The 22,817-nt window shown below is 45.5% G+C and overlaps 1 protein-coding gene across 1 annotated transcript in view; it reads left to right on the top strand.

Moving 5' to 3' along the window:
- Positions 1–975: 975 nt before the first annotated feature.
- Positions 976–22,817, top strand: part of LOC141167085 (carbonic anhydrase 15-like) — a 33,348-nt gene continuing 11,506 nt past the window's right edge. The window contains exons 1-4 of the mRNA XM_073654429.1: positions 976–1,042; positions 5,515–5,550; positions 18,520–18,690; positions 18,792–18,937. Of these exons, the coding sequence (XP_073510530.1) occupies positions 976–1,042; positions 5,515–5,550; positions 18,520–18,690; positions 18,792–18,937 (420 nt within the window). The remainder of the gene's footprint in view (positions 1,043–5,514; positions 5,551–18,519; positions 18,691–18,791; positions 18,938–22,817) is intronic.

Raw genomic sequence — 22,817 nt, 5'->3', positions numbered from 1 at the left:
CTATGGAACATATGGTTGAATTGGTTTGCCAGAGAATTAAATCTGTATACCTCCCTATGAAAGATACATAAGGGGGTTCAGTAGTGCATAGGGCCATACTATAAGTCTGTATTTTGTACATATCATGTCTAGTAAATACATCAATAGCAACTTAATTGGTCATAAGTGTTTGGTTATCATTAGCATCCCAAATAACTTTTAATTACTTGGCTGCTGCAGGGACATTGAGCTTTTTTTATTTTAATGATTATGTATCTACTTATCTCCCTAGTACACTACCAAAACTGGTGATTGCCATTGAGATTTTGGATCCTCATGCAGGGGACAATGTGCCCACTGCATACATAAGTGGTGAAGATGTTTCTATAGATGTTCTTCTAATAATGAAAAAGAAATGACTTATGACTGAATTTCTAAAATGTATTTTGGCTATTATCCTAAGTCATATTGCAAGACTCGTTCAAGGGTCGATTGTGACTTGTAGGATTGCTGCTTCCAATAGGTGGCGCTATAGAGTTCAAGTCCTCTTTCTCTCTGAAAAGGCAATTTGCATATAAAACATTGTATTCCTTCATAATAGGTATTAATGATGAATATTCCAATAAAGAACAATAGTATATGTAATATAGATGAAATAATATAATAGTATTTAGTAATAAATGATAATTGATGGATAATACGATGATAATACGTGCAAACTCAGAGCAATAATAACCTATACTGGAGCTGGTCAGACTGGAACAAGCAGCCTTTCAATCATTGTTCAACAATGGACAGTCCCAGGTAGAGTTACCTCAGCATCCCAGGAGGAGCCAGGCTTAATGTTCTGGAAAGAGTTAATTTAAAACTCAGCCCTGATCTTTACAGATATATATATATTGATGTCATAGCTGTATGGGACTGTCCAGTCTACCTGGTGGTGGGGTCAGTTCCTGCTCAGATCTGCTGCGTAACTTTCCAGAATCCAAAGTCAGCATGGACATCTTTCATCTCTGCGTGACCTTAATAACTTTTCCCGTCATTAGACAGGTGTCTGGAGGAGGTGAGAATAACTTAATATAACGATTGTGCTTTTATGTGACTATATCTACACATGGGCACTGCCGCTCTTTCTAACACTAGGTCATTCCCCAATGTACATAATGCATTGCTTTGCTCTTTAGTCCAGCTAGATGCTGTGTATGAAATACTTGTATTAATATTTTTCAACTACAAAGAGGAAAGTAACACCAAATGCCCTGTCAGCAGATGCATGTGAAATTCGCCTTTTTCTGTGTTAAATCAAATTTCTAATTATATAATTTATAGGGAAATCCTCAATGGATTTCTCAGTAAACTGATATTCTAAAAGAAAACCAATAAAACGTTATTAAAATTTTGTTAAAATTAATATTTACATACCTCCTATACAAAAAGGTAGGTAGCCAAGAATACATACAATACATACAATTGTAAATGTATATTTTTTGTATTCTTGTCCATCTACCTTTTTGTATAGGAGGTACAGTTTACTCACCTCCCCTTATGTCCCCATGTGGACTTTATCTATCTGCACGCTATCAATGTTATTGAAAATCTTTGATGCTTAGATGCTCATATTCTTTAGATACATTTAATATAGCATATAGTTTTATATACCTCACCAATGTAGGTTAGTGAAAAATTGATTTTCTTTTTTATTAAAGCTTCATACAGAAGTTTTCAATATCTCTGCTACTTTCAGTATAATAAGGCGTGCACTTGTGTGTCCATCACAAGAACAGCCTGTGAAAAAAATAAAGATCTTGGAATCTATATGGAATTCATTCAGAAATGTCATTGGAAAATTGGCCATTTAAAAGTGAACTGTGCTTTGAACAAACTTTTCATACATCAATAGAACAGGCGATTATAAAAAAACTTTGCAATGTATTCTATCAGAAAAATCAACTTCCTTGCCCACTTACCAGAAATATCTTCCCCTCCCCCTCCCTCGTGATCTTGCCATCCACTGGAAAAAAGCAGCTCAAGTCCATCTTGCTCAGATGAGAAGGATAGCAAGTCTCATGCAACACAGTCCATTATCCTCTGTGGAGAGGGGATGGAGAGTGAGGAGCAGGGAAAGGAACAGACAGAAGCAGAGCTCTATAACAAGTGTTTTACCTTTCCTAAGAGATTGACTTGGATAAAGCAGCTCAGCTCTACTGTATAATGTTCTCCATGCTGCTGCTGCTTGTCTCTGACCTAAAAAGTGAATGAAGGGCAAGCATTCCCCTCCATTATATGCTGTCTATGGGAAAAATCACTGCAAGCTCTTCTCCTCCAGTTCCCAGTGGATTGCAAGTTACTGACAGCATGCAGAAGGGGAAACTGGTGAGAATGCAGGATATAAATCATATAATGGCCAGAAATATTATCCCTCATGTACTCACACAGGAAACCTTATTCACTGAAAAGTTACTTGAAAGCACTGTTACCCTTTAAGAATAAGCTTTCTTTGCTAAAACCTGAATACAGCTATGTTCACATTATCAGTATTTGGTCAGTATTTTACATCAGTATTTGGAAGCCAAAATCAGGAGTGGGTAATAAATCCAGAAGTGGTGACGTGTTTCTATTATACTTTTCCTCTGATTGTTCCACTTCTGGTTTTGGCTTACAAATACTGATGTAAAATACTGACCAAATACTGATAGTGAGACCTAGCCTTAAAACATTATCCGTCACCAGATTTCACAACATAAACTACATACATTACTGAATAGGTGTCTCAGTCCTGATAAAGATGTTGTACTTACTTTCAATATCCATGTCAGAAGAGCTGTATATCTCTTTATGAAAGAACGGCCCCACTATCAGTATTTGGTCAGTTTTGGTCAGTAGTTTTTCTCAGGAGTGGGAGTCAAAACCAGGAGTGGGTGATAAATATAGCACTTATTTCTATTATACCTTTTCTCTGATCTGATTGTTCCTCACCTGGTTTTGGCTCCCACTTCTGAGAAAAAATGCTGACCGAATACTGACCAAATACTGAGAGTGGGGCCGTGAGCTAAAACTCAATTTCTGTCCACCTGGCCGGATTGACATCTTCTCAGTGTCCCTTTTCATAAAATGCTCATCTTAATATTAGAATTATACAGCCATTCTGACTTGCAAAGCAAATATATCAACCACATCAGGTCTATGATATCTATTTATTAACATATACAGTTTGTATTGTGAAATCCGGTGACAAATCCATTTTAATAACTTTCAAGACTCTTAAAAGGAACCTGACAGGTGATAGATGCTGCCCAAACCATGAGCTGCATGTGTCAGCCACTGGCTGTACGATCACAGCCATGTATGTTTGACTCTGAAACACTTCAGCTTTTAATACTTTAATAGCTGCCGGGGACCGAGCCCATTATTTAGAAGAATAAAATAAAAATGGCCCATTTGTCAAGAAGACATTATTCAGCAGAGGAGGCAAGTGCTTTCCTTGCCTCTGACACCGATTCAGGCAGTGAGAAAGGTGCCACATTCCTCTTTTATTTATTTTTGTCCTCCTCCTCATCTAGTGAGAAGGGACCCCAGCAAGGCGCCCTAAGACTGAGGCAATCCCTACAGCAATTGATCCCATATGGACTGCACTTCCGAAAATTATCAGCCTGTTATTCCGGATTTCATGGGCAGCTCAGGAATCTAATTTGATGCTATAGGCCTCACTGAAATTTACTTTTTCAATTTCTTCTTCAGTGAGGATATAATAAATCTTACAGTGGCCCAAACAAATGTATTTGCGCACCAACTTTTCACTCAAGATCAAACATCCTCATATTCCAGATCTAAATGCATCAGAAATTAAGACTTTTTGGGGCATTGTGCTGCTGGGATAGTGAAAAAAACAGCAATTCGGCAATACTGGAGTACTGATAACTATACAGCACACCGGTATTCCGTATGGCCATGACAAGGACACGATTTGAAGCAATTCAAAAAGTTTTGCATTATAATGATAATGCGCAGTGTCCTCCCCGAGACTATCCTAACTTTGTTAGTCTATATAAATTTTGGCTAGTAGTTGAACACTTCAGCAGAAATGTGCTGAGGCATACAACCCCCAAAGGGACATCTCTAGATGAATCTCTGGTTAATTTCAAAGGGAGGCGCTAGAATTCCGACAATGCCTGCCCAGTAAGAGTCCAGGTACGGAAGTAAACTGTACAAGCTTTGCGAGAGTACTTCAGAGTACACCCACAGATTTAGTGGAGCGGATGTTAGTGATGTCTGTTTTTCCATTGCAGAAAAAAAAAAAGTTATTACCGATTACCTTCATGGGTAGGGCATTAAGGGAGCGAACGTTGCAGTGTTAGTGATGTCCATTTTTCTTTTGCAGAAAAAAAATAATAGTACCAGGTAGCTTCATAGGTTTAGGTACATCAGGGACTCTGCAAATGCGACATGGAGTCCTCAATCTGTTACATCGAATTTTGCGCTGCAAAAGTCAAGTGGCGCTCCTTCCCTTCCAAGCCTTGCTGAGCGCCCAAACAGTAGTTTTCCACCATATGTAGGGTATCAGCTTACTCAGGAGAAATTGCAAAACAAACTTTGGGGTCCATTTTCTCCTGTTATCCTTGTGAAAATGAAAAATTTGGGGCTAAAACAACATTTTTTGGGGAAAATGTATTTGAATTTTTTCTTTCCACATTGCTTTAATTCCGGTGATGCACCTAGAGGGTTAATAAACTTCTTGACTGTAGTTTTGAGGACTTTCAAGGGTGCAGTTTTTAGAATGGTGTGACTTTTGGGTATTTTCTGTCATATAGACCCTTCAAAGTCACTTCAAATGTGATGTGGTCAAAAAAAAATGGTTTTGTAAATTTTGCTGGAAAAATGAGAAATTGCTGATAAACTTTTAACCCTTCTAACTTCCTAACAAAAATATATGTTTCAAAAATGATGCTGATATAAAGTAGAAATGTGGGAAATGTTATTTATTAACTATTTTGTGTGATATAACTATTTGGTTTAAGAGCAGAGAAATTATAAGTTTGAAAATTGCAAAATTTTAAAAATTTTCACTAAATTCACAATATTTTCACAAATAAATGCAAAAACTATAGAATTAAATTCACCACTACCATAAAGTACAATGTGTCATGAAAAAAGATTCTCAGAATCAGGGGGATCTGTTGAAGCGTTCCAGAGTAATTACCTCATAAAGTGACAGTGGTCAGAATTGGAAAATTCAGCTTGGTTGGGAAGGTAAAATAGACTTCGGGATGAAGGGATTAATGAACCTTTCTGATTGCCAGCAAGGCTTATGAGCAGCTCCTTACATGACTGTTGGACCAATGGCTGGAATAATCATAAAATCAAGCCACCTGTGACCAGCTTTTAGCATCAAAAGTCAAGTAAAAATATTGTGCTGACTTTTAAGCATTGACATTATACATAAGCAAAATACACAAAAAGTAATGACACATTATAGCTAAAACTTTTAGTACATTTTAACAAAGAAAATGTTTTTCACATATATATTTTTTAATACAGGCCAATGGTGTTACACCTCTCAAAACCCTGTGTGTGGTAAGTACAAAACAGTTATTTGGACAAAAAGATGATGCTATTTTTACCCCGATTATTGGACAGATGACTATATACTCAAGGTGTGAAGCTTTAGGATATACAGCAGAAACCTTCACACATTGGCATTGGTGCCTGAGGGGCCCCATGACCACTCTGCCACATCAGAGGACCTTGTTATACACTGTTACATTTACGTACAGGAGCTTCAAATTACAGCTACAAGGCCACTTTGGTCACAAAGTACTGTAGGTCGTGCAGCTAAATATTGCTGGGTGTTGCAACTACATTGAAGCACAATTTAAGTGAATGTGGTAGCATTGCGACTCCAAGGATACTATGACAAGTAAGTCGCAAAAATATCCAGCTGGATACAAGTTTTTGCGACTTGCTTGACGTGGTACCCCCTGGGTTGCAATGCGACCCCATTCACTTGTATCGTGCTGTGATTTAGCAAGGACACTCGTACCAATCTTTGGTTGCTTGACCGGTGTCGCAGCCAAAGTCACTGTGTAACCCCAGTCTACATCTCTGCTTTCTTTACTAGTTATTATTCTACAATACTTTATCATGAAATATAAATGTACTCCAGCACATCAATAACCTTTAGTGGGAATGGAGAATAGATGTCTATAGGAGGCTGACGTCAATGATCCAGGACTCTCCTCTTTCTCTTGGGCAGGACTATGGTGTGTAGGGGTGGACACTGACAGCTTGGGGCCCTTGTGAAAAAAATGTGTTTGGGCCCCCCTCCTTTTATGGCAACCAAGCTATAAATATATATATATATTGCATAGTCTCCTCTCATTATGCAAAATATATTACACGGTGCACTCTCTTGTTATGTACTGCACCGTTCCTTACATATCGGATTCTCATTATTTTAGTTATTTATAGTACGCTCTCTTTATTACATCTCTTGTTGGATATAAACTGAAATGACGGCTGATGGAGCATGGGAAAGCTCCTATTCTGATGGAGGAGCTGATGGACTGGTCTGGTCAGATGCTGCCCCATCAGCAGTCATTTTAAATCTAACAAGAGAGGACTCTATGTAATAAAGAGAGGGCGCTGTGACTAACAAAAATAACGAGAATACACTATGTGAGACACAGTGCTATATATAACAAAATATAATACTATGTAATACGGGACAGCACTGTACATAACAACAAAGGATGCTAGATAACAAGGGGCCGCACCATACATAACTGGCTAGGATGATATGTAATAGGGAAGGCCCTTTCCAGTAATAATGTCACCCATACTGGGCCCCTTCCTGGGATAAAGTCTCCCAACCTGGCTTTCTTCTTGGTATAATGTCCCCCATCCTTGTCTCCTTCCAGTTATAATGTGCCGTATCCTGGGCCCCTTCCTGGGATAATGTGCCCCATTCAGGTGTAATGTAGCTTATCCTGGTATATTTGTCCCCCATCCTGGTATACATGTCCCCCATCCTGGTATACATGTTCCCCACCAGCTGCAACAGCAATATGTTTGCCCATGATGGTGTGATTTCTGGAGAAGAACAGCATTTGTTTATTGTTTTTAGTGATAGGTATCCCTTTCCTTCTGATAACTAGAGCTGGTCATATGTAACATAGGCAGTTCTGCATATTTTAGAGAGCGTGTGAACTAACAGAAAGCTTAAAGGGGTTGTCCGGTCCAAATTGATAAGTCTGCAATTACTCTGTGTGACTGTACAGTGCACACTGTGCGCTGCGGGGTTTTGCCGGTTTCTGACCCAGGACCGGAGGGTATGTATGAGATATATATACTCCCGGCCAGGGCCCATCTAGCGGGCATGGGCTCGCTCTATACACTTGTATAGTGCAAAGCCGCTCCCCTTCTAGTGATGCGGTTGGCCAGTGGGCGTGGCCGAATAGATGGCGCAGCCTCTTTCCGTACAAGGGTATACATTGGCCGGGAGTATGTATAACGCATACATACCCTCCGGTCCTGGGTCAGAAACTGACGAATCCACGCAGCGCAGAGTGCATCTGCTGGGGGGGATTCATAAGTCTGCAGTCACAAAACTGCAGACTTATCGATTTGGACCGGACAACCCCCTTAAAGAGGTTGTCCAGGTTTGAGAGGAAGTCTGTAGTCACTTTATGTGACTGCAGACTGTTGCATCATGACAGGATGCAAATAGCACGCTGTCTAGATTTCCTGGTATTGTTGGTGCGAGTGAGCGGTCACATGTCTGCATATATGTGACGCGCCCCTGGGCCTGTGTCGCGCTGCGTTGCGCACGCGGGAGCTTACCCGGAGCCGGATCTGTTTAGGGTTGTAGTCTCGTGGCGGTGACCCGGTCCGTGCCCAGGGAGTCAAACTGGACGGCAGTCTGTTAGCGGTAGAAAACGGTTGATGACTACGCCACCCGTTGAATGCAGCCAGGGGGCTGCTGCTGCAGGGCAGACCGCTGAGGCCGGTGGAAGGATGGTGCAGCGTGATAGTATAACCCCCAACGGGAGGGGTACGGCCTCAGGGCAGCCGACGTGGATGATGGGGGTAGCAGGAACCACTCAGAGACGGTATGGTAGCGTTCAGGGTCTTTACTGATAACAACGATAGACCCTCCCGGAGTACTTGCTAGCGAACGGGGCCTGGTCAGTCCTTGAGCAGATGGGATCTCCCCTGGCCAGGCGTAGTTGTAGGCCTCCCAAGCTGACTGTACTCTTCTGGCTACCTTGCTAGAAGCTGATGTAAGTAGCCCACGTCCCTGAGTGTACCGTGTGGTGCTCACCCGTATGGCCGGTGACTCGGGGCCTTCGGGCTTCTGGGCCAGGGGACCTGAAATCCCCTGCCTGACGGATTCTGCTGCTGGGTAGAAGTTAGTCCCCACAGCCTCGGACTCCGGGTCCGGTAAAGAATCTTCTTAGTCAGGGCGAGCTCTTTAGCTGCCAGCCCCTGACTCCTTGTGACTCTGCTGCTTCCTATGCTGCTCTTGTCTCTGCTCTTCCTGGACTCAATCACTCTGCCTCAGCCCCGGGTTTATACAGGGGAAGTTCTTCCCCTCCCAAGGCTGGGCAGGAGGTGTGGCATGCACAGGATCCCTGACCAAAGGACCTCCCACCTGCTCTCAGACGTAATATCTCTATCACTGTGACAACCAGACCCCTGGGGTGTCACACTCCCCCCTAGTGAAATTTAGTACTCCGGGACTAAACATTTTTTTAGAAAAATATAACAAGGTATATCAAAGAACAATAAAATACAATAAGGAAACACAATAAGATGGTCACGGATGTCCGCAACCGGGTGCAGTCTTTGAAGAAAAGCAAAGGTGTCCATTTCACCAACACAGGGAGACGTAACCAGGTAGGGGTCTGTCCTACCCCGAGTCCTTAACAGTCTCTAGTCCATCCTGGGTTACGCTCCAACTATATACAAAGGATTCCCGGTAAATCCACCGAAGACTCCTAAAAACAACTAGAAACACAAAATTACACACAAGCAACAATAAACAGGTAAACATTGTAAAACAACTTAAACATTTAGATCCTCCAACGTGCGGGTAACTGGCCTCTAGTGGCCCTAGTGGACCTACGGAGCTGACTGTCTGGCCCTGAACTACAGGGTGTAGGAGCTGTCAAGGGTAAACTGGGCAGCTGTCTACCGGCTCTTTGTCTCACTAGGGGTACGGCAGGCTCACTATAAGCAGAGGGTGGATTCTCCCGTTCCGCTTGGGTGGAGTCTTCTGCCTCCTGGACCGGCTGCTCTTCCAGCTCTACCCGTTGCTCCGTAGGTTCTTGGGATGATGGTTGGAGGAAGGTGAGTACGGGTACCACAACTGCACCATTGACTTGAGTCCAAGACCGAGGGAAGTCCCCGAGCACGGTACTAACCATATCTTCCCTTTCTTCCACGGGTCGATGGTCTTCCTGTTCCTCCTCAGGGTTCCTCAGTTGTTCGGGGCACTTCTTCAGGTGGTCCCGGGATACAATGGCTGTGGTTTCCCCTCCGTCTTTACTGATGGTACAGACCTTCGGGTTCTCGTGGCTTGAGGGCAGTACGGTGTACGGGTCCTTCTCCCACTGGTCGTCCAACTTGTGGAGCCGTCTCTTCCTCTTCAAGACCTGCTCTCCGGGTACCAGGGGAACAGCGGGAGCATACTGGTTGTAAGTCTTCTCTTGTCTTTCCCTAGCCTGACAAAGACTTCGCTCCACGCTCTCCTGTACTTTCCGGTACTGCTGCTGCCTCTCTGTGTCCCAGTCTGTTTCTGGTGAAGTGTCCTCGGGCGTCAGGACTCCCATTTCCAGGTCAACAGGTAACTTACCAGGTCTTGCCCTCATTAGGTAAGCCGGGGTACAGTTGGTGGAACCTACCGGGATGTGGTTGTATAGGTCCACCAGATCGGGCAACTTCTCAGGCCACAGACTGCGTTCTTCCAGGGGCAACGTTTTTAGAAGATCCATTACCACCTGGTTCATTTTTTCACAAAGTCCATTAGTTTGCGGATGGTAGGGTGTCGTCCTTATCTTCCGGCAGCCATACAGATTACAGAATTCCTGGAAGACCTCCGCTTCAAAGGCAGGTCCCTGGTCCGTCAGCACTTGGTCCGGGTACCCGTGTGGGCGGCAAAAGTGCTGCTGGAAGGCTCTAGCTGCTGTTCGAGCCGTTAAGTCCTTGACGGGGACGACAACCAGAAACCGGGAGTAATGATCCACGATGGTTAACGCGTAGACGTAGCCACTTCTGCTGGGGGTCAGTTTTACATGATCCAAGGCCACCAGTTCCAACGGTTGCCGGGTGACGATGGACTGCAGGGGAGTCTTCTGGCTGGCCCGGTCCTTCCTTCTCAGATTGCACGGGCCACAGTCTCTGCACCACTTCTCGATGGTTCCCCTCATGCCTACCCAGTGGAACCGCTCGCGCAGCAGGAACTCCAGCTTTTTCCACCCGAAGTGTCCAGCTCCGTCGTGGTATGCCTCCATCACCATGGCTGCGTCTCTTCGTGGCACCACTACTTGCCAGAGTAGTTCATGCGTCCTGGAGTTAACCATTCTGCGGCACAACTTCCCCTTGTAAAGGAACAGTCGACTCTTCTCTGCCCATAGTTGTTTGGCTTCCTCTGGAGCGTCTGATTCCAGGCTAGCCTCCGGGCGAGTCAGCATCTCCTTCACCAGTCGGACGGCAGGGTCGCTGTCTTGCGTTTCCGCCCAGTTGTAGTGAGGTAAGGGGTTCAACGTAGCAGCCTGCTTACTCCTTACCCGGTGGGAATACTGGATAGTCCCATGACGGTGGAACGCAGGGAGTTCAACTTCTTCCAGTCCCTCCGGATCTTCTCCTCCGTCCGGCAGGTTGGGCATCCTGGACAGGGCGTCCGCGTTGGTATTGGAGCGCCCTGCCCGGTATTTAATTGTAAACTCGTAGTTGGACAGACGGGCCATCCACCTCTGCTCCAGGGCACCGAGTCTTGCCGTGTCCAGGTGTATCAACGGGTTGTTATCCGTGTATACGGTGAACCGGGAAGAAGCGAGGTAATGCCTAAAGCGCTCGGTGACTGCCCATACCACGGCCAGGAACTCTAGCTTAAATGAGCTGTAATTCTCGGGGTTCCTTTCGGTGGGTCGCAGTTTTCGGCTGGCATAGGAGATCACTCGTTCTCTCCCCTGCTGAATCTGGGATAGTACGGCTCCTAGCCCGATGTTACTGGCGTCGGTGTAGAGGATGAAGGGCTGGCTATAGTCTGGGTACGCCAAGATTTCATCCCCCGTGAGGGCCATCTTCAGCTGGCGGAAGGACTCTTCTTCTAGCTCTTCCCATTTGAAGGGCGGCTTCTGGTTCTTGGCCTTCCGGGACTGGCCTATCAGGAGGTCCTGCATAGGCGCTGCCTTTTTGGTGAAACCTGGAATAAACCTTCGGTAGTAGCCTACCAACCCTAGGAACTGCCGCACTTCTTTTACGCTGGAGGGGCTTGGCCATCCCTTAATTGCGGTGATCTTATCGGGGTCGGGAGCCACTCCGTCAGCGCTCACCACGTGTCCCAGGTATTGCACCTTTGGTTTCAGGAGGTGACACTTGGAGGGTTTCACCTTTAGGCCATAACTCGCCAGAGCTTCGAACACCTCCGCCAGGTGTTTCAGGTGGTCCTCGTAAGTTTTGGAGTATACGATGACATCGTCCAGGTACAACAGGACCGTCTCGAAGTTTCTGTGGCCCAGACAGCACTCCATTAATCGTTGGAAGGTTCCTGGGGCGTTGCAGAGTCCGAACGGCATGCAGGTGAACTCACTAAGTCCCATCGGGGTGGTGAATGCAGTCTTCTCCCGGTCTGCCTCTGCTACAGGAACCTGCCAGTACCCGCTAGTGAGATCCAAGGTAGAGAAGAAGTTAGCAGATCTTAAAGCAGCCAATGACTCCTCTATCCTTGGTAAGGGGTACGCATCCTTGTGTGTGATACGGTTGATTTTCCGGTAATCTACACACATCCTCATGGTGTTGTCTTTCTTTTTGACTAAAACTAGTGGGGCTGCCCAGGGGCTACAGCTATCCCGGATTACCCCAGCCTCCTTCATGTCTCTAAGCATCCCCTTGGCGTGTTGGTAATGTGCAGGGGGTACGGGTCGATACCTCTCTTTTATGGGAGGATGATCTCCCGTGGGGATGCGGTGTTCTACCCCCTTGACTCGCCCGAAGTCTAACGGGTGTTTACTAAACACTCTCTCATACTCTTGAACCACCCGATAGACTCCTTGTTTCTGGTGTGAGGGAGTGGAGTCAGTACCCAGATGTAGTTGCTGACACCAGTCCTCCATGTCTTTCTTAGAGCCGTTACCTTCCTCCGGGTGAGATGGAGGCAAGGGTTCCACAAATTGTATAGAATTTTGATTAGTGGTATATAATTTGGCTAGCGTGGCATACCGGGGCAGGTACACTTCCCTCTCCCCGATATTTATTATGCGAACGGGCACCCTCCCATGGCGTACATTGACCACCCCCCGTGCTGTCAAAATGGTGGGCCTACTATCTGAGTAAACTGGTTCTACCATTGCCTGGTAATCTCTACCTCTCAGACCAATAGCTGCCCGGCACCAAATCATCATTTCACTTTTTGGGGGCATGGCAATAGGAAAAGGGTCACACATTCTTACGCTACCAATCTCACCGCCGGAGAGTTCCACTTGTTGCCGTTGCATCAGTGCCCGGATCTCTTTCTGGAGCACCCGCTGCTCGCCGGAGCTGGCATTCTTGGCAACCTGCTGTAAAAGGAAAATCACCTCTGCAAGACAATTTTCAATTACATTAGTTCCTAGAGTTATCTTTGGGTGACTCTCATGTTTGTCAATGTCTACAATGATCAGTCCCTGTGCGGCCAGTTCGACTCTACCAATTTTGATGGTCACCTCTTTAAATCCGATCTGTGGCACGGGCTGACCATTGCTGGCGATGATACTCAAGTCGTCGTCAGGGTAGCGGGTAATATCCGAGTCATTCCAGTACTGCTTGAAGAGCACGTACGGGATGGTGGTGACCTGTGACCCGGTGTCCAGTAGGGCACTCATGGGAATGCCATCCAGTACCACAGGCAAGACTGGACGTCCTCCCACATATCTGTCGCGCCAGTTCGATGGGCCTGGTGATCTTTTTCCTGGGGGTTGGCCCTCTACCCCAGGTTGTGCCCGTTTAAAGAACAGTACCTTTCCATATGTCCGGGTTGATTGCAGCGGCGGCAGATGGGTCGTCCGTCCTCGCTGTATCGGTCACTGGGTCTTCCTCTGGCCGGTGGGGTCCTCCTTGGTCGACGCCACGGGATGTCCTCCGGTCCGGATGCCAGCTGGATCTTCCCTGGAGTGGAAACCTGTAAAGACTGCACAGTTCGGGTTAGCGCAGCAACGCTCTTAACTAGCTCTTGGACCTGATGGTGTAGGTCTGGAGCCGGGTCATTGTCCAAAGCCTGCGCATCAGCTCCCACAGGCCCTGCCGACAAGGGCGCCGCCTCCTGGTGGTAAGTAATAGCTGGGCGCCTGTGGGTCACAACGCCACCCGGTGCTGGTTCTCGGAGCACCCGGATAGCTCTATCCTTGAACTGTGCAAAGTCCAGATGGGGATCCTGTAAGGCCATTGCCCGCAACTGGGTTCGGTGGGCATTGCAATATAAACCCTCTATAAATTGTTCAGTCAACAGCCTGTCCTCGTTTCCCACCCCATCAGGGTCGGTCTGCTTTATGGCCCTCAGGGCCTCTTGTAGGTTTAGTGCATAGTCCCTTATACTCTCATGCGCTCGCTGCTTGCACCCGTAGAATCTAAGCTTGATCTCGGCTGAGGTGCGGGTATCGAAGGTGTCCCTCAGCCGGGTTAGTATCTCTGCGACAGTCCTCCTCCCAGGTGGCCAAGATTTTACTTCTCTTTTGGCTGCCCCGATTAGTTGGGCCACCAGGATGCTCACTTTTTGCTCTTCTGTGAGGGGGTACACCTGGAAGAGGCTATCCAGCTTTTCTCTAAAGTCATGCAGGGTATGTGACTCCCCTGAGTACTGGGGTAGCCAAGCTGCTCCCGGGATATATGGCATGGTGAAGGGCATAACTGCAGCAGCGGTGGCGCTGGCGGGGGTCGAGGTAGTGAAGCTCTCCTCCGTATCCGACATCTTCCTCCCCCCTAGTGGACCGTGGCCTACCTTGCGATGATCCTCTTCCGTAGGCCGCGGCTCCGCAGTGGATCGTCAGGGTTGAGGACCTTCCGTCGCGCTCCTGTGACGTCGGCGTCTGCTGGGCTCCTTCCAGGACCTTACGCAACGTCCGGACGTGAGGCGGGGCTTCAGTTCTCGCGCGCTTTCGGAGTCCACGCCCCTCTTCTTCCCGCGCGGCGTCCTCAAGATGGCGTCCAATGGCGGGAAAACTCCACGGATGGCGGGAAGAAGGCTGAAGATGGCGCCGGATGGCGGGAAACTTCACCGATGGCGGGAAGAAGGCTGAAGATGGCGCCGGATGGCGGGAATCTTCACCGATGGCGGGAATCTTCACCACTGGTAAGTTTGAACAGTCTTTGCTTTTCAGGCACGCAGTACCCGGTGGTTGCGGGCACGTGATCCTGCCGACTACGCCAAAGTTGACGCGCCCCTGGGCCTGTGTCGCGCTGCGTTGCGCACGCGGGAGCTTACCCGGAGCCGGATCTGTTTAGGGTTGTAGTCTCGTGGCGGTGACCCGGTCCGTGCCCAGGGAGTCAAACTGGACGGCAGTCTGTTAGCGGTAGAAAACGGTTGATGACTACGCCACCCGTTGAATGCAGCCAGGGGGCTGCTGCTGCAGGGCAGACCGCTGAGGCCGGTGGAAGGATGGTGCAGCGTGATAGTATAACCCCCAACGGGAGGGGTATGGCCTCAGGGCAGCCGACGTGGATGATGGGGGTAGCAGGAACCACTCAGAGACGGTATGGTAGCGTTCAGGGTCTTTACTGATAACAACGATAGACCCTCCCGGAGTACTTGCTAGCGAACGGGGCCTGGTCAGTCCTTGAGCAGATGGGATCTCCCCTGGCCAGGCGTAGTTGTAGGCCTCCCAAGCTGACTGTACTCTTCTGGCTACCTTGCTAGAAGCTGATGTAAGTAGCCCACGTCCCTGAGTGTACCGTGTGGTGCTCACCCGTATGGCCGGTGACTCGGGGCCTTCGGGCTTCTGGGCCAGGGGACCTGAAATCCCCTGCCTGACGGATTCTGCTGCTGGGTAGAAGTTAGTCCCCACAGCCTCGGACTCCGGGTCCGGTAAAGAATCTTCTTAGTCAGGGCGAGCTCTTTAGCTGCCAGCCCCTGACTCCTTGTGACTCTGCTGCTTCCTATGCTGCTCTTGTCTCTGCTCTTCCTGGACTCAATCACTCTGCCTCAGCCCCGGGTTTATACAGGGGAAGTTCTTCCCCTCCCAAGGCTGGGCAGGAGGTGTGGCATGCACAGGATCCCTGACCAAAGGACCTCCCACCTGCTCTCAGACGTAATATCTCTATCACTGTGACAACCAGACCCCTGGGGTGTCACATATGCGAATTGTATACATGTGGTCACATGCCGACTAGTCTCACTTGGCTGCCCTCAATAGAAGTGAATTGAGAGAAGCCGAACACATCTAGGACTCTGCAGTCATACAGAGCAGTTGCTGACATGCTCTCAAATCTGGACAATCCCTTTAAAGTTTCTCAATGGACCAATTTTGAATGTTGCCTTTTAGGAATGATTGGAGTGATCTTTGGTGAATAGAATTCAAGTTGAATTTCCTGCAATTTGCAGTTTTGCGACAATTCTATCACTTTCTAATTTGATTTGCGCAGATTGTAAAAAAATAAATAAACAAAATTCTCGGCGCCATTTCTCAACAGTTTAAGAGACACAGAGCGGGCTAATGACGAGTGGCCAGGCGGACTTCACCAAAATCCCTTGCAGCTATCACATAACATAGTATGGATCATGGTGGAATATCACAGCCAGTATAAATAGATGGAATCTGGCCAAGCAGGTTCGATTCATGCTTTTACAGCAAAGGGATAGAAATCAAAATGCACAGAAAAAAAGATATGGCAAGTGGCAGCAGTGTAATTGATTAACCCTTTAACAACCAAGGAATTTTTCAATTTTGTGCTTTTGTGTCGCCCCTGCGGGTCCAGTCGCCACAGAGGTACTACATCTCAACCAGAGGTGTGGTACCCCACTCTCAGGTAAGGAGGGAGCACGACCCGGGACCCACACACCTACATCCAACACTACACCACTCCAGACCAGCAGGCGGGGCAAGAAGCACTTGGTCACTGCTGAGCCCTGTCCCTGGCTGGAAGGGGGGGGAACCAAAAGAGAGGGAACCATGTAGTGGGTGTGGGTGGAGGAAGAAGTTCAGGGGAGCACTGAAATAGCAGTATATAAGCAAGGGTGGAAAGATCTAGAAGGAGTTCTGCTCAGGTGAGCAGTTGAGTTCAGTCCTGCTCAGTAGAGCAGAGGAGTGGGGCCCAGTGAGATAGGCCCAGGAGGAGAGTGAGGAGAGAGGACAGGAGCAGTGTGAAAGGCCCCAGATATAGAGGGAATCCTAGGGGCACGGCGAGTGCGGAGTCCACCCGTGCGCCCGAGTTCACGCTGACCGTGGAGGGATCAGGCTGCAGTAGGGGACTGGCCCCAGACTAGTGGAGTACTTCAAGTCTCAGCTAGCAAACCGGAGGTTGCGGTATCTTCAAGTGCCGTAGCCACAATCCACACATAATCGTTGAAAAGGTGGCCATATAGGACCAAGGAGACTCAGAGGACGTCGCCCTGTGTGTGAGGCGCAGGGCAGGAGGGAGAGAGCTAGCGCAGAGATACGACCTGGAGAGGTACACAGACAGGGGTCCCGTTCAAGTGCACCCAAATTATCTGAGAGCTGGCTGGATCACTTCCCCGGAGGACACAGGACGACGTGGGCGGTTATAATCTGGCAGTTGTAACCTGGAGCAGCGTGATAACTGTGAGTAAAAGCTTGAAGACTGTACCCCACTGTGTCCTTGCCTAATTGCTGCGCCACCTGCCTTGCACTACACTAGCAACATCTACAATATCTATCAAATATACTGCCCTGGGGCCTAGCTTTGCCCGTGGAGAGCTGCACTATCTCAGCTGCGTCACCATCAGCCCCAGTGGATCTGCACCGCAGCGGCGGCCCCATATAGCCGCATACCACGGGTGGCGTCACAAACTTATTCCTAAACACTTTATTTCCCCAAATTGACTTTCACTGTTCTTTATTTGACCGCCCTGGGCCACGGACCGGGTCAATGCCACCGTGACTACCCCAATACAGGACCGGACCGGCTACCGAGTACCCCACGGCCCAGGGGGCGAGTCACTTTAGTTTTTATTTTTTTCTCCTCATCTTTCAAGAGCCATAACTTTTTTTTTACTTGTTGTCAACATAAATGTAGGAGGGCTTGTTTTTTCGCCCGATGAGTTGTAGATGTAGTACCATATATTGTACTGAAAATGGGAAAAAAATTACAACTGGGATAAAATGGGGAAGAAAATGCAAATGATGTTCCTTCTGTGATAAAAATGGCCTGGAAACGTGTTTGTCTAGGTTAGTACAATTACGACGATACCAAACATGCATTTATATTTTTCTATTTGATGAATTCAGAATATTGTACATTTTTTTTTGAATTGCGTTGCCAACTTCCGAGTCCCATAACATTTTTATTTTTCTGTTGATGGGGCTGAGTGGGGGTTTGTTTTTTGTGTGTGATGAACTGATGTTTTTATATATATGAATTTTGTGTACAGACGATGCTTTGATTACTTATTATTACATTTTTGTAGGGACGTGAGCTGACCAAAAAATTGCAATTCTTGCAATTTGTTTTTTTTTCTTTATGGCGTTTACCTATCGGGTTAATTAATTCCGCATTTTAATATATTTAACGTTTATGAACGTGGCTATACCAAATGTTTACTTTTTTACTTTTCTTCTTTATTTTTAACGGGGAAAATGGAGTGAATTCAGTTTTTACATTTTTTGTGGGGGATTTTTGAAACTTTTTAAAATTTTTTTTAGTATCTTTAGGGGACTTGCATCTCCAGTCATTTGATCGCTTATGCTATATACTACAATACTACAGTATTGGAGTATATAGTGAAAATCTCTGTCTCCAATGGAGCTCATCTGTGGCTGAACTTAACAGAAAGACTGAGATTACAGCGACAGGAGCCTTAGCAGGTCATTGGCTGTCAGAGTAACCTATCAGTCCCCCGCTATTGCATCACATTCTGTTTCATAAATATTATATATTTTCAGACTGTATAGACTAAGTCTACATTACCATAAATTGGCTTACTTTGTGTTACAAAGCAATGCCCAAAAATGTTAACGAATTGTGTCACATTAGAAACATCCATTCAGAGAGGCCATTGTTGGAAAAGGTACAAAAATTGTCTAAAACACATAAAAATATGGTGCAATGTGTGAAGAACAGCTAACTGTACATCCTGCTGCTCTACATGTCATTATATTCTGTATTTCTGGCCAGGTCCTGATCACTGGAAGGACATTAGTCACAATTGTGGAGGCGAGCATCAATCTCCAATCAACATCGAAAAGACAAAAGTAAAGAGAGATGACCACCTGGACGGTATCACTTTCCAAGGATTTGATCATGCTCCGCCTGGCCAGTGGAAGCTTATGAATGATGGACATTCAGGTTGGACCATTTCTTTATGACATTTTCTGTCTTTTTTTGTAGCCTTATTTTAATACTTATTAATTAAAGTTGTAAAGACTCTAATTTATCACTTTTTTCAGTCTTGCTGAGTCTATCGGGAGACATTTCTATCAGTGGAGCAGGACTACCAAATACTTACAAAGCATTACAATTCCACTTTCACTGGGGAAGTCCCAACAAGGACGGATCAGAGCATACACTGGACGGGAAGCAGTTTCCTATTGAGGTATATTTCTTCTTAGCACAAGTTGTGAAATACGATGTTCAAACATTTGCTTCATATTTGTGTTAAGATCATTGAGTGGTAAATGTCAATGTCATAGTCACCCATTAATATGTATCATGCAATTATAGGAATAATATCAACTTGGTGTTTTGTCACAATATGTATAATAAATTAAAGGGGTTGTGAATTAAGAAAAAGTCAGCAGTCCATCCTCCGGGATGAACTCTTGTTCTTTATTTAAAAATCACGTGAATAGACAAAGTTTAAAAAGTACGTATCAAAACATCTTCTTAAGTGTTTCGAAATTAAATTCCTTAATCAGCTATGATCTCTAAGCTTTGAGCTCATCTCTAAGGACTTTGGGAAGCCCTGGTTTGGAGAGATCGGCATTCCCTAAGAGCTTCAAGACGGCATTTCTGATTATTCGGGACTCAGCCCAGCAAGGAACCTTCTACTTCAGTCTCAGGACGTATCGGTACCATCTTACATCTGAATATATATGCGCATATATAAATAGCCTTAAAAAAGTCTAGTTAGTTAGGAGAAAAGGCCTTTTCTGCTCCAAATAGGCAATTACTAAAGTACTGGCACAACACTGTCGTTTTATTGATTTATGCATATAAAGGGTTGTATTTTGCTTGCATATAACTGTTAATTCTGTTTAACCCCTTAAGGACTGAGCCACTTTGTATGTTAATGACAAGGCCTCATTTTTTAAATCTGACCACTGTCACTTTAGGAGGTAATAACACTGGAACGCTTCAATGGATCCCGCTAATTCTGAGATTGTTTTTTCGTGACATATTGTCACGGGTGTGTCAGAAGTGACAGACAGTCGCCCTGCAGCTGTTTGCAGGAGATCTCTACGTTTGGCATTGCAGACACCTTCTTAGAGGCTGTCTCTAGGATCCAGCGGCTACCTTCCTCTGGCTAATTAACACCCTGGCCTGGGTGTATAAATCCCTGCTGTGTTCCAGAGGGAGGTGTCGGCGATATTCATTACTCCTTGTGAAGGCTTTAGCAAGAGCAGTACTTCTTCCTCTCTGATGCCTGAGGACATGTGCGCATTTGTCTGGAGTCGTCTAAAGCTAAGCTATTTCCCCCTGTTTGTCCTCCCTTGTTGTCTTTAGTGTTCAGTGGGGATCGACTAGTGCTCATCTCCTCCTTTCCCTAGCCTTAGCCAACGCCAGGGAAAGGCAGGGCGAGGATGGTGAAGACCCAATATAGGGACGTTAGGAGAGACAAGGTGATATTCTATCAGCCAGGAGGTCTCCACTCCCCCCTTTCCCTAGAGTCTGGTTTTCCTTTCCCTCTTCCCTTTGTGTTGCACTAAGTCTTTCCCGCACCTTGCGTGACACATGTTGTACTTCATGATAGGGGTAAAATGACTTGCAATTATTTGTGAAAAAAATCAGACATTTGGTGAAAATTTTTTAAATTTCACAATTTTAAAACTTTGAAAAATAGTTAATAAATAATACGGCAGAGCTCGGAAGGGAAAGAGCACAGTTTGACTTTTTGAATGCAAAATTGGCTGGAATCGAGAGCTAATGCAATGTCTAATTTGGAGAGCCCCTGATGTGCCTAAACAGGGGAATGACCACACAAGTGACCCCATTTTGGAAACTAGACCCCTCAAGGAATTTATCTAGATGTGTGGTGAGCACTTTGAATCCCCAGGTGCTTCACAGAAGTTTATAATGTAGAACCGTGAAAATAAAAAAATCACATTTTTCCCACAAAAATGATCTTTTAGCCCCATTTATATTTTCACAAGGGTAGCAGGAGAAAATAGACCCCAAAAATTGTTGTGCAATTTGTCCTGAGTAAACATTTGGTATAGCCACGTTTCACAAAAATGATCTTTTTGCCCCAATTTTTTATTTTCTCAAATTTAACAGGAGAAAATGGACCCCAAAAATTGTTGTTGATACCCCATGTGTGGGGAAAAAACACTGTTTGGGTGGACGGCATGGCTCGGAAGGGAAGGAGCACCGTTTGACTTTTTGAATGCAAAATTGGCTGGAATTGAGAGCAGATGCCATGTCGTGTTTGGAGAAACTCTGATGTGCCTAAACAGTGGAAACCCCCTACAAGTGACCCCATTTTGGAAACTGGACCCTTCAAGGAACATATCTAGATGTGTGGTGAGCACCTTGAACCCCCAGGTGCTTCATAGAAGTTTATAAGATATAGCTGTGAAAATAAAAAAATCACATTTTTTCCACAAAAATTATCTTTTAGCCCCATTTTTTTATTTTTACAAGGGTAACAGCAGAAAATGGACCCCAAAAATTGTTGTGCAATTTTTCCTGAGTGTGCCAATACCCCATGTGTGGTCGAAAACTACTTTTGAGGCACAGTGCAAATCTCAGAATGGAAGAAGCGCCTTATTGGAGTTCAGATTTTACTGTTAAGGTTTGAAGGTGTCATGTCACATTGGCAAAGCCCTTGAGGTGGCAGAACAGCAGAAACCCCCATAATTTAAGTCATTTACAAACTACACCTCTCAATGAATTCATGTAGGGGTCCAATGATCATAGTGACACCACATGTGCCTCACAGAATTTTATACCATTGGGCAAGGAAGAAAGAATAATTACATTTTTTCCACTAAAGTGTTGTTTTAGCCCCAGATTTTATATTTTCACAGTGGGAAATGGATAAAAATGGCACCAAAATTGTTCACACAATTTCTGCTGAACGTAGCAATTCCCCCTATGTGGCTGTACATTACTGCTTAGCCACACTGTGAGACTCTGGAGGGACGGAGCGCTATTTGCCTCCTGCAGCGTAGATATTCCTAGAATAGTTTGCGGACTCCATATATAGAGCCCCTAAGTGCTAGAAGAGCAGGATACTCCCCTCAAGTGACCTCATTTTGGAAATGAAACCACTGCTGAACATGTGGTTGCTAAATGTGTTTTAGGCACATTGTGGGGCTCAGAAGGCAAGGGGAGCATTTGGATTTGGGAGTGCAGATTTCACTGGATTTCTTTTGGGGGGCAAGGAGCCATAGCTTTTATGCTACCAGTAACGTGTAAGCCCCCTATATTTCCGTTAACAGATGACGGACCTGAGTGGGGGCTTTTTTTCGTGGATTGAGTTGCAGCTTTTATTGGGAACATTTTACATAAAATTTTGGATTACATTTGTTCTGTGCTCTATGCTGAGCACTTACATTGGGGTTTCCATCTAAATCTCTGAGTGACGTGATTCAGATGAAACCTTGAGGGATCCATTCACTATAATAAGGCAGCAGAGTTACTCTAGACTCTAGCTTCAAAACTGGATATCAATATATATAAGAATCTCACTTCAAACAAATTCATAATCCACCAATCCTGTGCTACATTACTAGTGCAGAGAAACAAAGAGATCCTTAAATATAAAACAATCAATTTTATTTCATCAATCAATAAAAAAATCAGAAACATGATATTAAAAATATACGGCTAAAAAACAGAGTGCCCAGTATGAGGGACTAGCTCCTGACCAGGAATCCAATTATAATAAAGGCTCATAAATTATTAAACTATCATGATACAATAGATCAAAATATTATAAAAAAAACTCCCTGGAAACCAAATATAACAGCATAGTATATATAATGTAATTAATTAATGGCCATCTACAGTATAACAGGTGTAATAAAGGATCTTATAATGGGACACAAAATAACCCTATGTTCAGATCCAAATGAATATTGGCCAAACATTAAAGAAGGCCGCAGTGTTGGTAATAGTAATAAACACAAGGTTGAAGGGGAATAAAGAGAAAGCATATATACCTGATAAGATTGGTGCCAGAAAAATAGTATATACCTGATAAGATTGGTGCCCCTAGGATGCCGTCTCTCTTCGCCCTAGGGGGCGAAGAG

Source organism: Phyllobates terribilis, unplaced genomic scaffold (genome assembly GCF_046119375.1).
Source record: "Phyllobates terribilis strain yellow unplaced genomic scaffold, ASM4611937v1 Scaffold_1__5_contigs__length_1240528914, whole genome shotgun sequence".
NCBI lineage: Eukaryota > Metazoa > Chordata > Amphibia > Anura > Dendrobatidae > Phyllobates > Phyllobates terribilis.
This window is presented reverse-complemented; position numbering and strand designations above follow the sequence as displayed.